At 35.0% G+C, this 17,628-nt stretch overlaps 3 protein-coding genes across 7 annotated transcripts in view; 2 read left to right on the plus strand and 1 right to left on the minus strand.

The window, feature by feature from the left end:
- Positions 1 to 6,393, plus strand: part of LOC108547745 (uncharacterized) — a 24,706-nt gene extending 18,313 nt beyond the window's left edge. The window contains exons 1-2 of one of the 2 annotated variants that reach the window (XR_001890224.1): positions 6,163 to 6,225; positions 6,297 to 6,393. The gene's annotated coding sequence lies outside the window, so the exon portion shown is untranslated. Of the gene's footprint in view, positions 1 to 6,162; positions 6,226 to 6,296 lie in introns of those variants that run through there. The other variant, XM_017900398.1, reaches the window with a different exon arrangement.
- On the minus strand, positions 955 to 12,759 carry LOC108547743 (Golgi integral membrane protein 4). Of its 4 annotated transcripts, XM_017900393.1 has the most exons (8): positions 12,549 to 12,759; positions 6,337 to 6,519; positions 5,688 to 6,148; positions 5,458 to 5,580; positions 4,951 to 5,397; positions 1,535 to 1,959; positions 1,150 to 1,277; positions 955 to 1,073 (listed from the first exon to the last, which is right to left on the minus strand). In XM_017900393.1, the coding sequence occupies exons 2-8, from the start codon at positions 6,515 to 6,517 to the stop codon at positions 1,018 to 1,020; spliced, it is 1,821 nt and encodes a 606-aa protein (XP_017755882.1). In that variant the 5' UTR covers positions 6,518 to 6,519; positions 12,549 to 12,759; the 3' UTR covers positions 955 to 1,017. The 4 variants fall into 4 exon arrangements, with proteins under 4 accessions (XP_017755882.1, XP_017755883.1, XP_017755879.1 ...); XM_017900394.1 differs by lacking the exon at positions 4,951 to 5,397; XM_017900390.1 differs by having other exon boundaries at positions 4,951 to 5,580.
- Positions 12,760 to 14,202: 1,443 nt separating this feature from the next.
- The window catches only part of LOC108547734 (titin), a 98,371-nt gene continuing 94,945 nt past the window's right edge, over positions 14,203 to 17,628 (plus strand). The window contains 1 exon segment of the mRNA XM_017900377.1: positions 14,203 to 14,668. The gene's annotated coding sequence lies outside the window, so the exon portion shown is untranslated.

Here is a 17,628-nt window from a genome sequence, read left to right on the forward strand (position 1 = left end):
AAAAAAAAAAAAAAAAAAAAACCCAGATAAAAGGGAAGTAAGTTTTTGTAAATACTTGTTCTTTTAGAATTGTTCTTTTAGAAAATACTTGACAATCTAACTTATTAAATACTTACTTGACTACAAGCTATAGTATCAATTACGTAATACAAAACAGAATATTGTTCTAACCAAGGTTTTCATTAGCAGAGATTAGTTGTAAAATGAATGAATTCATTGTCAGTTAATTCAATACCTGCTATATTGAAAATTTCCATAACATTGTAAATTCCATCAAATAAATTAATTTCTTATTCAAATAATTTTTTAAAAGAAACTCTTCATCGATAAAATATTCATCATAGTATTATACTAATCTCTACTTACATTTTTACTGTTTTTCATGTACATAAGCATTATTATTTAACTTTTAGTCGTATAATTAAATTAGCAACGCAATTACCAAGTATTTCTGTTTTTCTTTTTTTCATCATCATCTGCTAATGAAAGAGTGAATTTTGCAAGAGGCATTTTTCTTACCGTGGAAACTTTAACTCGCGTCTTTCTTACCTTAGAATTAACTCTAGAAAAATACAGTCTGTTTTTTTCTCTATCGACACACTGCTCGAACCAATCAACGAGCTTCTGAATAAAAATACAATCTACTCGTTGGCTGAGCAGTAGCTTTTAAATAGCATCTGTATAGAGTATAGAATATCTAAATTTTTTGGCTAGATCCCCGTATGAGGTTTTCCAAAAAGACGTGTAGGTAAAAAAGTAAAATGGTGCATTTATCGTTGAAAACCATTTTTTCTTCTTCTTTTTCTTTTTCTTCTTCTTTTTCTTCTTTCCTCCTTCGTGATAAATGAAGACTAACGTTCATATTAATTTATTAAGTAGTGGTAAAGTGAAGAGTTAACTGATAGTAGACATTAATTAATAGACCATAATTGGTTGTCTTTCGAATGAGGCTCACAATTGTTCATCCAAATATTTCAAACCTATCAATTTAGACTATTTTTCCTAAAAAATAATTCTTCACTCCCTTTTTTCTTGCTTTAAGTTGTGAGGATAGTCTATCTGATCATCTTCGTCTGAAAGAGCAAAGAAAAATGTCAACAGAATATAAAAGCAATCTAAATAACGAATTTATATCATTCATTTAGTTACCTTCGCCTTCGTCTTCACCTTCTACTAGTCGTAAATCACTGTCCTTCTGCTGGGGTTCTTTGTCATACTCAACACCCTCATACTGATCATCACCGGCATCAGCAATTCGTTCAGCACCAACGTCCAAACTAAAAACACATTAATCTTTAACACTGAGCTACATACAAAATAATAAAACAATTTTTTATTATTATTATTATTATTATTTTATCTATAATTAGTATTAGGTCACAAGCAAATTTAATGTATGTTTACATTAAAAAAGCTAATTTTATATGGAAGCTATTATATTAAAAAAAGGTTAAGTTAATGGACATTTTCTTCATCATAGGAAACTGAATGACCAGTAATAACAATTATTTCACAAAATACAAATGAAACATACCCAGCAAGGCGAATGTGATTCAATTCGTCCCCAATTTCTTGTACACCAGGACCAACGTTGAACCAACCGTTTCCTCTTCTGTCTGCAACTTGATCATCCGCTCTTCTGGCTGGATTGGCCGGAAATGGAGGGTCCAAGTTGCCATTTTCAGCTTCTTGCTCCTTGCTGTCGCCGTTGTTTTTCTGTTTCGGTTCTTCCCTCTTCCTGGCTATCTCGTCTTGCTTCTCCTCGTGATTTTCTACCTTCTGATCAATCATTATTGGAATAGGTGGTACGCCAACGGGAAGCTTAGCCTTCGGGGCGGGTTTCCCGATCGGGAATCCCTTGTCCATGGCCATGGATGCTGGATTGCCGCTGCTTGCTGGCGTTGAAGTCTCCAGCTTCAAAGCTGGAATCGATTTCATAGAGCTGGTCGCCACTGTGCTCTAGAAAAATAATATTACAATTTTCTTTGCCTGTTTCATTTATTTTAATAGCTAAAAGTTACGTGGATTTCATTTCTTTCCTGCAAATATTTTTGTCAACGATATTGCGATTAAATTATTTTTGTAATATTATTTGTCGTATTGCCCGTGGAATATTTCTACAGTTCGCTTAATTATATGTGGACTAGATACTGTGATTAGCTTCCACTTTATTCTTTCCATAATGCAATGTTACTTCTGGTATATATTGTATTATTTTCCCCCGCATACTCATGCACTCTAATGTAAAATAAAATAAGTAAAACGAATAACTCGTGAAGTATTTGGAATATTCAAATTCTTCGCTTCTCCAGCCTAGTTTTTCTATAAATAATAAAAAAAAGAAAGATTGATATTTTTATTAGAATATTTCTACGTGGTTCGAAAATAATTAAACAAGCAAATATTTTAGGGAGTAGTAGACTATTTCAACAAAGGTATGATGGGTCACAGAACGTGATACACTTTGCAAAATTGACTTACCTGCTCAAGGTTTTATTGGCAAGGAAGAATTGCTGTTTCTTTTTCTTCGAAGCTACGAAAGCGTGTAAATAAAAAAGGTAACGCGTAAAACATGCTTTTTTAAAAGAAAAAACCAGCTCATAGAGAAAATCACTTAAAAAGTGGAAGCCTTTGGGATATTTTTTTATTTCTCTAATTTCTGAAAGTTAGATGTTACTTCGCAATTTTACAGTGTAAAATATGGAAGTTTTCACTTTTATTCTTTGACGCGTTTGTTTCCAAAGATTGACAGGTCTGATTAAAATTAAAATAGAAATTTAAAAAAATCCGAAGCGTTAAATATCGATTAATTCGAAATCTGTGATCTAATTTCCGAAATTATAAATCGTGACATCACTTATTTAGTAATATCAGAACAGGAATATTATGGCAAAAAAAGGATGAAAACGACGTAATAGAAGTTTTTAAAAAATTAATTAAGTATTTAAATATAATTTTCCTTTTAACGGATTTATAATAATCTTTTTGAGGAGAAAATTGATTTTAAGCAATATATTGAGCATTTCCATCCTTTTTAATGACACTACTGCTTCATTTGAAAGGGAAAAACAAGGAAACTATTAAATCAAGTTCAAACCAACTCACTAAAGATTCTAATGGTCAATTATTGCTTGAATCTTTTTGAGGAAATAGAGATTTAAAAAAAAAATTTAGCAAACTAGTAACAAGGTAGCAGATCAGTTTAGTTAGGTTTGTGCGTGGGTGCCAGAAAAAATGCAAGCAGATCAAAATAATAACAATTTATTAATGCATTGATTAACACGGACATACAGGCACATTCAATACAGCTTGCAAACTACACGTAGGTGACTTCTTTAGATATTTAAGAAAAATGACGCAAAATCGTACATCTTTCCTTTGCATTAGGCTATCTCTTAACCAAGTTAACCTTTACAATATATTATACATCAATACATTGAGCAAAAAGAGCAATCTAAGTTGAGGAATACTTGCAATTGAATTCAATTAAAACAGAATACAATTCCTTGATAGCCTAATGTATTCCAATTTTCCTATAAGAATAGCTAAGTATGACGATATAAATTAAAAAAAAAATCTCAACATTTACATGATTACTAAAACATTTTTTCTTCAACGAGACTTAAACATTTGTGTTTATTGTTACATTAAGAGTCTAAAATATTGCAACTGAAATATATTAATAAAAGTAAATGTTAATACCTAATATACCGTCAGCCATTAAAAGAATAGAAATAGGATTAGATTAGTGGACATTTTGAACTGCTAAGTCAGCACAAGTATATTTATGATTGTCTAAGTTCAAGAAGGAAAAATAAATTTTCTTGATAGAACATCACAGTTTGTCCTAAAGAATGTACATATAATTTCATTGTTCATTATACTATTTCACAATATCAGAAATCAATTATTTATGCTAGCTTACAAGCAATGCTAATCTGTTGTTTATTGATTCGTTTTATCAATGCCGATTGTAAATTAATAAAAAAAATCACAATAGTACTAAATAATCTCCGTAATACTATCAATTAACAATTAGATCATCCCATCATGCAGTAGTTTTCATTCTCTCTATTTACCATATTATCATACAACCTACCCGAGACTTCGATGTTAAATTTCTTAAGCATTTTCCATAAAACGTTATAAACACATTTCATCCCAAAACATCATCTTATTTTTGATGATTCATTGGAGATATAGATAGGGAAAAAGTAGTTCTATGGATCGCTGTCAAATTTTTTGAATCAACTAGAGAAATTATCTAACTACAGCACCAAATACACACCATGCAAATTACGTGCATGTGTAAATATTACTAGGAAGAATATACTAAAAAAGATTCAGTTTCTCAGCAATCAACCATAGTACTTAAAGGCACTTATTTTCAACCCCCACAAGCCAGGAGAGTAAAATTTCTGGCTGACTATAACTATCAGCATAGCTATATAGTGCAGCAATTCATTTTATATTTTGGTGAGCATCGTATTAACGAGCAACATAATAGTTAGAACTTGCAAGAAATATTAAGTGAGTATTCATTGCTATTTTACTTGATGTTATATTAAAGATTCATCATTCGCGACCCTAGATACTGTTCTTTTTCCAAAAATTCTTTGAGCACCTTTATTTTGAAGGACATCACAACCAGAACTTAATCTAAAATACGCCCAATCATCGAGAAATTAGCTGCAAATTCATAATACCTTCACATGGAAAATAGGCAGATATATTTTTCCAAGTGTTGTCGTTAAGAAACACCAATAATACAATTACCCATACTGTTTTTAAAAGAAACAAATCTGACAAAGTGTTACAAGTCCCAATTAACTGAGTTCGTCAGACCATTCTCATAATTTGATTTAAAATACCATCCACGTTATTTTGAGCCTTTTCTAGCTTTACCTCTACTTTCTCAGAAGTCTGTTGACCATTTACTTTGTCTATTACCTCAAGATTGATCTCCGGTTTTTTATTCTGCTTCAGCCATGACACTCTAGTTTCTGGTGAATCTGTGGTATACTTTTTGTCATCTAGATTCTTGCCAATTTCGAGACCTATAGCATTTCCTGGTAAATTAGTGGAGGACTTATTGTCATTGTATTTCTCATAATTCTGTTTTGGCGGTGGAAGCACTTGTCTCAGTTTCTCGTCATCGCGATTTTCGTCTCTTTCAATCACATTATTATTCTCAATCTGAACATCATCGATTACAGATTGATCGTCCGCCTTCTTCTGACGTCTTTCTTCTAAATCGTAGGGCAGTGGTAATACTTCTGCCTTCTTTATCTCGTTCGGGCCCACTGGGACGATGTTGCCATTCTTCAGGGCGAATTGAAAGTTGTTCACCTCGTTCGCCCGTTGCTCGTTCGATTGCAAAGGATCCTCAATCATGTCCTGAGTGACAGGCGCATACAAGGGCTGCGGATTTTTATCGTCAGCTGTTGGTGGACTTACCTGTTGCTGCTGTGACTGATCAACAGGCTGCGCCGCGCTTCCTAGATCTGCGGATTTTGTCTGTGGTGCTGCTTGTGGATTCACTACACTTGGCCCAGGAGAAGTAGCTTTACGTAAAGATTTCTAAGGAAAAGAAGGAATTAAGAATTAATGATCTCTTGAAATGGATGCGATAAGAATTATGAAGATTTTTTAAAACAAAATAGATAACATAGGAAAAAACATTATACCTTGGCTTTCTCTAGCTCTTGTTTTAAATGAATCACTTCTGTCTTAAGATACTCAATGCTATTATTCTTCAACATACTATTGTACTTCTGTTCCAGTTCATTCTTCTTTGTATCTAGCTCCAAGAACTTGTTCTTCAGATCTTCCAAGGTCTTCTTCTTATCTTCCCTTGCTTGCCTGATACGACTGCGAAGTTCTCTCAGCGTGGTTTCTAATTTATTAGTATCCTCTAAGGCTTGCTGATCACGTTTCTTGCATTCTTCTTGCAAATCCTGGTGCTCTATCTGCAGTAGTTTGCAAGTTTGTTGTAGAGAATTAAATCTTTGCATTGCTTCTATGCTGTCCTTATCCCTGAGGGTCTTTTCTCTAGAGGCACGCTGCTGAAGTTCTTGTTTCACTGCTGCATTTGAGCTCTTCTCTTCAGACAAGGATTTTTCTAGTCTTACTTTGTACTCAAATATCACTGAAAAGAAAGAAGTAATATTTCAGCACACTCACTTGACAATACATGCAATACATTAGATCTGACTGAAGCAATATGTAAGGATCATTTTGTTAAACTACAATTCATATAATTTTCCAGTTTGATAAGTACTTTTTCTCTTAACCAGGTTAATTTAAAGTCTTCACGAAGTAGAGGTAGACCCATACCTTGAAGTTGAGCTGCAAGAGCCTCCTGTTGATGAGCACATTGAACATTAAGTTCTCTAAGCCTGGCCATCTCTGAGGTGGCGGCGCGGTAGAGGAACACCAAGAGAAGAACCACCACCCCGCAACCCCCGTACACGGCCAGGCGGCCACCCCGGCCCCTGCCAAGTCTAGAGCTACTCATCTCTGAAATGAAATATTACATTATTAGACAAAGTATCCATAAAATACATAAATCCATATAGTTATCAACTACATCTATATTCTTTGCTATTTCTATACTATTTTATACACTTCTTTTATTATTTCTACTTTCCTATGTCTTGTCTATTTATATTGTTTAATATCACTCTTGAATAAGTTAACAAATAGCTCTTAACTTCACTAACTGATATGATCAATGAATATATCTAGGCTACCAATCAGATCAATTGGAAATATCAGAGCCCCTATTATTTTAGCAGAATAAATGGAAACGAAGAATAGGGTCAAGGGGTGAGGCAAGGTTAAGCATCAGAGAATAATTCACGCCTTGACTAGTCCCAACGTAATGTCGAATGCAAGTGAAAGGTGATGATTGCAATTATAACTTTTATACCATGACATTCTATTGCATAATAGCTTATTTCGAAAAATATGTTAAAGAATTGAAGAATCTGATAAAAAATTCAAATCAAAGGTTGACTGCTATTAAAATAAGACTGTAATAATCAGCAAATATGATACTTTCAGGTTTCACTAAATGACACGTCATTCTAATTACAGCTACCATGCATATTTTCTCCTTGAACCATTTTCTCGACCGCCATCTTAAACCTGTCTCCTGAGAAAAACTAAGGAAAATACTTCGTGCTTAATATGCTAATTAAATAGTTACAGTACGATTAACGTGCCGATTTATAAGGTATTAACAGGATTAAAATAATTAATAATTTATATATTACATGATGACACAATTATGAAAAGTGGATTCGAAAATTTTCTTCCACTTTTCCTCCAAAGTTTCATTTCGCTACCATACTGTACAAGTGAACGATATAAGAATATTTAAATGTACAGTAAGACATAATTAAAATTCGGTATATCAAAGACAACAGAATCTAGATTAATACAGGTGGCGAAACGAAACAAATTTTTATTGCGTGTATTAATAGTGACTAAAAAAATAGTAATTTTTGAATAATCTTTTATTACTAATGACAGGTTTTACAACAAACTAAGGAATATCTTGTTCTAAACACAAAAGGATTTGTTATTACAAATTACATAATTATAATTCAGAGTGGATTATCGGGACCTTGCTTATCGTTCGAGATAATTTTCAATATACACGTATCGGCAGAAAGATATTAATTTATATATTGAGCATACACGCGTTTGCAAAACAAAGGATAAGCCAGTCGCGTGACACGCTTTCATTTCCTACATCCCAAAGAAACTACATAAAGCGGGACACACCATAGAGTAGCAGGTTACACCTAGATCATTTGTCTTCCGCTTCTTTTAATCTCACTTAATAATATATCTCGCCTCTTAAAGAACACAGTCATTGATTTGTTGAAAATCTTCATTACATATTTCCTCGTTCTATTGCTATTTCATAAATTAAAATACTGTATAGCATAATGCATGCCTGAGTTCATTCTCAATGATTTTATGTTTGCATTCATTGAAAAGTGAAAATGTTCAATAACTAAATTAGTATTTATATCGAGCTATTGAAACTTGATATAAATCTGATTGATATCTAAATTTTATATTTATCATTATACCATTAATTATATTTTTAATTATATTTTTAATTAGTGGTATAGTGATAAATATAAAACTTAGATATAAATTTAAAAAAAATTTGAAAATATAAAGATATTTTATCACCGTCAACCATGATTAATATTTTTCCATATTAATTATTTTCAGTTTGGTTATTTATTTTAATCTAGCAAGTTTAATTCTCTTTTTAATTAAAAGATGCAACATAAATTGAATTTTATTACAAGACGAAGCAGTGTAGAAGATATTTCTGGATACGTTTCACATCTTAGCTGTTTTATCCTCGGCAACTAGATACACCATATTACCTGTGGTTAAATGGCTACACTGTGGATAGATTACAAGGGCAAACGAATGGATCGAGCTCAAGATCGACTCGCACGATGAAATTATTTCAAAGTATCTCTATGAATGGTGATATTTTTCATTCTAATGCCTTACGTAATTATGCCAATTTCATTGATAATAACAACTATCGAGTATCTACCAGAAGACTATAAAATACCTACAAGAATATCAGATAACTGCACGGAGATAATAAAATGCTCATATCGCGATCATAAAACGGTTGTAACGTTACTACGCTGCCACCAGATGGCGATTATCGTGCGACTGCAAATAGCTCTATTGCAATGATTATTTTGCGTAATTACTCTGGAAAATTGCATTGTTTACTCAACGTTTGTAATTCTCCATCGAAATATGAATGAGATGCGTAGAGCAAAGTAATTCTATTATAAAGTCGATGATCAGTATTTGCTAGAGACATAACGAAATACCTAACCTCAATAGCAGATTGTACTATTAACTCTTATTGTTAGCATGCCAAGGTCATGGACGTTTCTCATCAAGAATCCTGAGAGATCCCCTGGCTTTTTCATCGTTACTATAATTATTTTCATTGTTTCTTTATTTTAACGTTACTTCTATTGATCGTGATCTAAGCACCTCTAAAATCGTAATTTTAATTATCTAACCTTCCGTGTATTAATGGTTATTAATATACTGATATACTAATTAAAATATATAATAAATTAGTAATTTTTGATTTCATATGAAGCCAGCATTTAAATGGAATTCTGTATAAGAAATAATAGATTTAATAAATCACGTATTTCTGGCTTCTAGCATATTCAGCTAATAATAACAAAGAGTTAATTTGACCGATTAATGTTTGACGACAGAAACAAAGTTGAATTTCGTTTAATGATTCAGAGTATCGCCAGGATATTTCCATTGTGTCGTTTAATTGTTCGGTTCAAATGCGAAATAATAGAAGGCTTTGAATTATGAAATTTTGTTAAATGAAATAAAATCGTTGGTTATAATACTGCGCTTTATTTGACAAGGAAGGTTATTTAATTAAAAAAATATTTGAGAATAAGCCATAAAGATATAACGAAATAGATATATTTCGTTTTTCAGGGCAAGGAACTTCTTTGTGGCAGTTTAAAAAAAATATTATCCAAAATTAGGTCAGAGGGGAATAATCGTTATATTTAAATATGAACAGATTCATAAAACTTCCTAGCCAGTTCGTGTGCACGCGGCTTAAAGTCAAATCCAGCCTTAACCTATAAATGGATTAAATCCTATATTCATTTCGCCTCAAGTCGCTCCTATACAAATTAGAAATTGCATCCGAAACATTGACGATATAGATAATTTAAATACGCGATAAAAGATAAATTTAGGTTAGGTTAAATACGATTAAAAGACTTATTCATATTATGGCTTATTAGTAGCTCGAATAAATTATTTATCCGTCGTTCAATTGGTTTCCATCATAATTGCCAGTCAATAAAATAAGATATTATTATTCATACAGTATGCAGCAGTATGTCATTAATAAATAGGCCATTATTGTCTATTTATCAGTAATCAAATGCACGATGTTTAATACATTCGAGTATACATATATAGAACCATGATATTAATAGTGTTTCAAGAATTTATATGACGTCCCACGGAATAAATTATGTATTAATTAGGGTTGACATGGGCTTCGATACTGCAGCGAAAGCTAAAGCCTGCCGTTGCCATAAATTCACAGAAGACGTAATCAGAAGGATAACCGAATTCCAGGAATATAAAAATATCTTCCAATTCAAATTGCTCGTATTTTCGTATATTTTTTAATATCTCCCGCCAATGTCTTATCTAAATCCCCTCGGTAACTTTATAGAACCGTAATCATATAATTTTCAGAATAACTTATTCCACTTCCCGTGTATAATCTAAAATTACAAAGCGATTTATCGTTCCGCCCTTTATGTCCATAACCTGTATAACGAGGCGATCCGTCCGAACTTTTTGATCGGCAGTGCGCGATGTAGGGTAACATGAGTAGAGGCAAACGTCTGAAATTGGACACCGGTAATTACGATAGTTTGCTTTTATCGCTGCACTTGGCCGGCTCTGCGTGAACGGAAATTACATCCGTCTCGCATGGCTCATCCACGGTTTGTTCGTCCTTGCCGGCCGCGCGAATTATCGAGGATGTTTGCCCAGAGAGACGCTACCCCGTACGTGTACGCGTAGTTGAGGAAAAATGCGCGAGAGGGGAGTGCAGGCTACCTAGCGGCTGAATTCCGAGTTCATCGACACTTTCGAGCACGCGCGATAGATCCTGCTTTCACGTATTTATGCATCGCCATATCCGTGTGTCTGAAATCACTCGAGCAGCATCGAAATTGAGGTTAGGTATATATTATTCGATTATCCAATGTTTTTATCGTCTATCGGTATTCGTACCACTGATACGACCGAATGTAGGTAATTTCAACGAACCGTAGGTCGTTACATGCGATATCTTTCTAACCGAATCAGTAAAGTAGCGGTTAATTTAGAAGAAGTTATATTTATCCACTAACGTACTATACATTCGCAATGTGACTTATTTTTAACCGCGTTCGCGCAAAATATTTGGGCGTTTTGTAAAAATCGTAAATGGGATAATTTGATCGTCAATTCGATAAAATTCTCAGAAGGCCGATGTAAAACCGGTTTCCAGTGAACGACATGGCGTGAGACCATAAACGTTGCTTTTCGAACATCCTCCCTGGTGCATTGAAAATTCAACAAACAATTAAACAACATCGTGATAATCGTAAAAAAATGAGAACTATTTTCGTATAAATCGTGCGATTTCGTATTTTATAAAGTCATTATAAAATCGATTTGCGGCGAATCGATAAATCGTAAACATAAAAATGTACCTTCTATTTACAAACATCGACTAAAAAGAAAATTTCAGCGCTTTTAAAAATTTTTTAAATCTTAAACTGAAAGTTACATTCAGATGTTCCAGCAATTAAGATGTAGTGAAAATTTAGTCGAGCTATATATAGAGAATGCTTTTTGTAATTCCGGTACACTTTCTAATGTGGAAAGGATATTAGTAGAGAATAATGCCGTATCGACTTAATGGACTAATTTGCTCCGACGTTTTTGCTTTTTTTTTTTTTAAAGTGCATTCGTAATTCTACATAATTTTGCTTAAAGTCATAAAATTGAAAGCAATCATATAATTGCCGAGATGGTATCATAAAATTCAAGTGTTTATAGATGTCATGATACATATATAGTCTCACATGTAAATGCATCGTTAACCTTACTGACCAGCTGCAGATCGTATCGCATTGAACGATAGTATTTATCCTCGAATATCCCGTTGAATTTTCACTGCAACTACAGCACCAAATAAAAACATGTCAACTTCACCAACCACAAATTTCAAATTATCCGAATAATCGTATTATGCAATAGAATTTAACGAGGGATTATTAAAAATTTGATTACAAATTTCAGCACCATTTAAAAGTTCATTGTACGATTAATTTTCGTGCAAAAAGAAAAAAAAGTCTTATGAATCAGCGCGATAAATAAATATTTACTTGTTAAATAATACTTTTTATCGAATAATACGTGCGATCGATTGCACGCTATTTTATCAGCAGTCCTTTTTATGTACATAAGTTATAAACATCACGTTGAAAAAATACACTTATCTGAGTACACGAATCAGTTTATATTTAAAAGATTAATTGTTACATAATACAACAAGTATCTCTTATAAACTTCTTTTTTATTTAAAATTTATTTACATTTACACAGGATAATTTGCACATTTGTTAAAACAGATGAATCGATCATTCCCTAATCAAATTCGTACAATTCACGCGTCGTATCAATATTTGTATTTAGATTTCCTTTCTTCTTCACAAATTCCATAGTCGATGATTATTAATTTAAAAGCATATATTATTGTCACAGCTCGGTATCGTTGATTCGCGCTTTGTTTCATAGGTGAACACTTCACGAAGCACGTTTACTTTTTAGAAACGATCACAATAGACGTTAATTCGTCTCACCAGCACCGCAAATTTTTATACGAGAGAACACCCTACACTCGTTAAATTACACATCAAAGCTATTCCTACCTCATGCACGATACGAACACCGTACTCTCAGCTCTGCTTCATCGTCGCGTCTTCGAACGTTATCCCACGAACAATGGCCAACCAAAAAAGAGCGTTGCAACGCGAACGTCTAGCCAGATGTGGATACGCGACCGCGAACACGACGAACTCGCCAACGAAGCTATCCACGAGCTGAAATAGATGCTGCGATTGAAACGAAGCACAACCGACAGGTTAGGATATGTATGAAAAACCAGGGTCTCGACAATACAGTTGAATGTTCCGAAGCTGATTCCCCTTCCACCGACTCGTGGCTGCCACGCCATTATATCAAATGGCCGTCAACCAATCAGCGCTCGCCACTTCGGTAGATGACCAATGCATGCATCGGGCATTACCAACGTGCAATCGAAAAATATTTTAATTATGCAAAAAGACTCATGATCTCATTGTTCGTGCTGACTTTAATACTGGAGGGAAGAATTGACAATCGCGTACTATAGGAAAATTAACGAGTAGAATTTTAAATATTACGATAATTATTTTTATCGTATAAAATGAATTTATATTTTAGATAAAATAATACCGTTAGATTGAGAATGAAATTTGTAATTGTGATTTAATTTATCGGAAGTATCGAAACGAATGAATATTTTTCGTAAGGTTTTTAATGGATGTATTAATTACACCTATTTGCAAAAAGTAAGTTGAAATTTGATTAGCCGAGTATTTATAATTCTGGGTGAGTTTTTTCTTCCGTAAATGAAGGTCGAAGATGAGTGACCTTCCCAACACCGCGATTACCTTGTTATAAATTTCTAAAATATATTGCATTTGTCTAGTTCGTTCCACTTAAGGCATATAATTATTGTTTTATTATGCATTTAATTATACCATTTTTTTTATTTTTTAAAGAAAGTTATAAATATGATAAAACGATAATTAGTTTGGACAATTTTATAGAATTGGTGTCTTCTTATTATTTCCTGTTATTAACGTTCATTTTATAATGAAGCTTGGAAATAAATGTAAATGACGTATCTTTTTTACCATTAAAAAGTACGAACAAGAACCTGTAACATAACAAGATGTTATGAGAACTTGCTCCGTGTACTTGTTATTATAATTTTTCTTTTTTCCCTTTTTTTTTGTTTTTGTTTTTTGTAAAAATAGGATAGAACAAAAAATGACGCTGCTTAATAGCTTTAAAATAATCGATAAAGGAAAAGTAAATAATTTTACACATCCCTTTGCATGCGTGTGAAATGTCGATAAACAAATATCTACAAAATTTACAGTGAAACGTTATTACCGTCATATTTAATATTTACTATAAAAATCGTCAATTTTAATAAATCTTGCATAATACTCGCGTAACAAATACATTTCGGTAGTTCGATTGCTAAAATCGACAACTTTTTACAGAGAAGAATATTTTTCTAATATTAATTTTAATTAAAACAAATATTTATATTCTGTAATATTTGTTTTTATTTATCAAAGTAATATCGATAATTATATTTAAAAAACTCTTAGATTTAAAAACAGGATCTTCATAGCACCTCGACACTAGTTTAGAAACTTTCGGTGGCGCTAGAAAGACAGTTGGCAGCAGTGTTGTCTCGCGGGGCACGGCTCGGCGAGTATCGGCCGCTCAGTCAAGAAACTCGACTGCATCGAATCACTACGAACGAGGTTAAAATTGTAAGAGCCAGGAGCGCGCTGCTCTCTCCAGCTATCAGCTCTGCCTAAACGGCAGTGGCTCTCTTGCCGAATCAGTGTGCCGTGAGTTGTTCCGGGCGAGAGGATTAAATGCGGTAATTTCACGTATCGGATCGTGGTGTTCCCGAATTCTCGCGGGTTAAAGGACGAGGCAGACGGAACGGGGACGGCGAGAAATCACTGGTTTTTCTTTCCTCGGCGCAAGCACTCGGACGCGCGCCACTCCTGGACTCCTTTGCAGACATACACGTATTTATTAGTCCACTGCCAAAAACGGGCAGCCTGATGACAGTGATGAGTGTTTCTTTGCTTGTGTTCGTCATCGTGGCCGTTGTTCGAGGCTTACGTGACTGTGACCGTGACTGCTGTGCCGCCACCACCGTGATGTGCTTCGTAAACTCGGCCGACAAGGAGATGCTGTAAGTAGGATTTTTTCGTCACCTCTCCGTTTCTATTCCCCATCGTCTGCGAATTTGTAAGAGCTTGACTAGTTAACCCTGTGTGCCCATTACCGATAGCCTCTCCGTGCTTGTTTATGTGCCGCAGATGGTACGAAGGTCGGTCCGGAAATGGGTCGAAATCGTGATTTCCTATCGTAATCGTCTATCGTGCATAATGTTCTGCCCTCTTCTTTCGACACTCGCAGGAATTCCTTTCGATGCAACGGTGGGCTCGGATGTTCCTCTTATCGCGACGGTTTGCAACATTCGAGCTGTAAATATTTTCGAGGATAGCAAGCAGGCCACTGGCGTTTCGAAATAGGAGACGTTCGTACCGTAACGAAAAAATGGCAGTAGCTTCTTTCCTGGTGAGAAATCCTCGGGTATCGATTCGCAGGAATATATTCGTCGCAAGAATTTATTCGCGGCCGAACGAAAGTCGGCAGCGTAACGAGGCCGTTGCTCTCCGGCCGATAATGCACAATTGCAGATGCGGATATTTTTCGCCGCAAGCACCCGTTGCCTCGTGTGTCCGGTCATATTTTTTTTTTCCCTCTTTTGCGAAAGATAACGAGAACGTTTAGCGGGGCAGTTTTTTCGATGTGGTCGCTGCGCAATAAAGACGGCTTGAGGCAACGCTAATATGGTGGCTCTGGCCGACGGAAACATCGAAAGTCCGACGAAAAGGGTTTTCGATCGCTCGTCCGACGCATTTCCCATTTCCGACCGTTCTCTCGAAGCCATAGATTTCTCGACGTGTCACGCTTGCCTGCGAGACGGCTACGTGTGTGTGCGTGTGCATACGTGTACGTTTCCACGGCGAGGCCGTCTCACTGCCTCCTTTGGTCGCCCGTTGAAAATGAAAACCGCGTACTCGGCCCGCCTCGAAATTGGTAATTCGAATATTTCCCCTGGAGCAGTTTCGATTTCGAAACTCGAGCTCTCGGAAGCCCGCTCTCGCCGTCCAAGCGTTCTAGCTTCTGTTCTTGGACAATGAAAACGCAATTAGTCATGCGTGAAATTGTTACGATTCTTCCGGTTGCAAATCGTTGTAAAGGTGATCGAATTATGATAATACACGGCCGTGATATCCATTACGATGAACCAGGAAAAGGAATATTTAAACGATAGGAAATTCCGTAACTGTAGTCACTTGCTGCACAGCGTATATCACTCGTACGTATGCATTTACAATTGTGCAACTGACTTCAGTAGTCGGTTTCGAATACTATTCCGTGGCCCGTCGAAAATAATTCCAATCGATGCGACCATTTTCGTATAATTTATTATAAAGATTCGGCGGGGAATACGGTTAAGAATCGGGATTTTAACGTTGTGTGAGGATCTCTATTGACTAGCTTAGTAGCGGAATCGTGTGATTTTTCAAACGGTACTCGACGGCTAGCGCGATGCACGTCACTTCGGAAATCTATGAAATTGATAGCCACTTACGTAACGCGGTATGCAGAATCGCGAGAGAATCCAGAGGCGATTAGACGCCATTTTTCACTGGCGTCCTTAACTCATTAAGCAAATAGGGAGTAACGGTTGTCCGTGTGTCTATGTGTTGCGTTAGTGACGTGTACCGTTCCGAGCAACAGATTTTCGATCCGCCATATTTTTCTTCGGAATATCGAGCTCCTCGAATCCCGTAATCGTATTTCTCCTTTAATTATCGTCTTTTTCAAACGGTGAGCATTCGAGTCGGTAATTTTTCGCGTTAACCTAAAAATACCTAGTTTTCTTCGCGAAATTTAATATCGCGAATATATTTGGCGCGTTATAAAAGGAAATTAATTTTTCTCAGAAAGTCTTTCATTTTGTACCGGTTATGGATTCCCGTCGTTTATTTAAATTTACGGGACACGGGATATTTATGGGGCCGTTGAAGATGCTCGAAAGGCGAGACATTTCACCCGAAATCGACGTCGTTCATAAATTTCAGCCCCCCTTTTGCCCCCCCCCCACCGCCTCTTGGACCGATATTAAACATCGATTCTACGTTTGCCGCGTTTCCACTAGACGTTATTTATCTCGCGATGTACCGGTCGCAATCGAGGCGAAATATTTCGCGACTTGTTCATTTTATAGGGGCGAAAAAATGGCGAAAAAGGGTAAATAGAACGCGGAATATCGACGTGGTGTGATTCTAGTTTCCTCGCGTCACTGCAAGTCATGAAAGTTGAACATATGTTGCGCTAATGGCCGCTGTGTGCGTAGGGCTATGCAAATAACGCTGCTTCTCAGTTAAATCGGCCATTAGAGGTACGGTACAGTTATATTTTTATTTACCTGCATATCGCGATGTAAAATTGGTTTACAGGCTCGCTTCGCTTTACAAGGAAGAATTTCTTGATATTATGCAAATATTCCACGCAGGGACGAAGAAGTTTGCGATATTGGTAGGAAAAGTCCTCGGGACATAAAATGGCGTGGAAATTGACACTGTTATTTCATCAAGTACAATCATTTCCTAAATTGTGATTCATGAAACGTACATTTACTCGAACTTTTAAAAATAAATATTTGACTTATTGAATATTATTAATGAAATATTTTTAATATTATTAATAATCGTCAAAAAGGGACTGCGAAGTTTTTATTTATTCGGGAAGTTTAATCGTAATATTTTTAATTACGTGCAATGTAGGAAATGCTAAGTAAGCCGGTTTTACCCTGACGAACGAGCTGTAAATGTAATTTAGGGGAATTATACCGTGGATAATATAACCGAAGGATCAGGGGCTGTACATTCTTTTTCGTCTTTCTAATCCGACTGTCATAATCCTCGAAATGTGTAGTTTTAAATTTAATTTTATTCTTCCTTCCCTTTATTACTATTTAAACGACTAGGGAATATTTTTATGATTCATTATTCGTATGGAAAAATCAAATATTTTTTCGTACCCTTATTTTTTTTTTTTTTTTTTTTTTTTTTT

The sequence above is a fragment of the Eufriesea mexicana genome, unplaced genomic scaffold (assembly GCF_001483705.2).
Source record: "Eufriesea mexicana isolate 0111107269 unplaced genomic scaffold, ASM148370v2 scaffold1172, whole genome shotgun sequence".
Taxonomy (NCBI): Eukaryota; Metazoa; Arthropoda; class Insecta; order Hymenoptera; family Apidae; genus Eufriesea; species Eufriesea mexicana.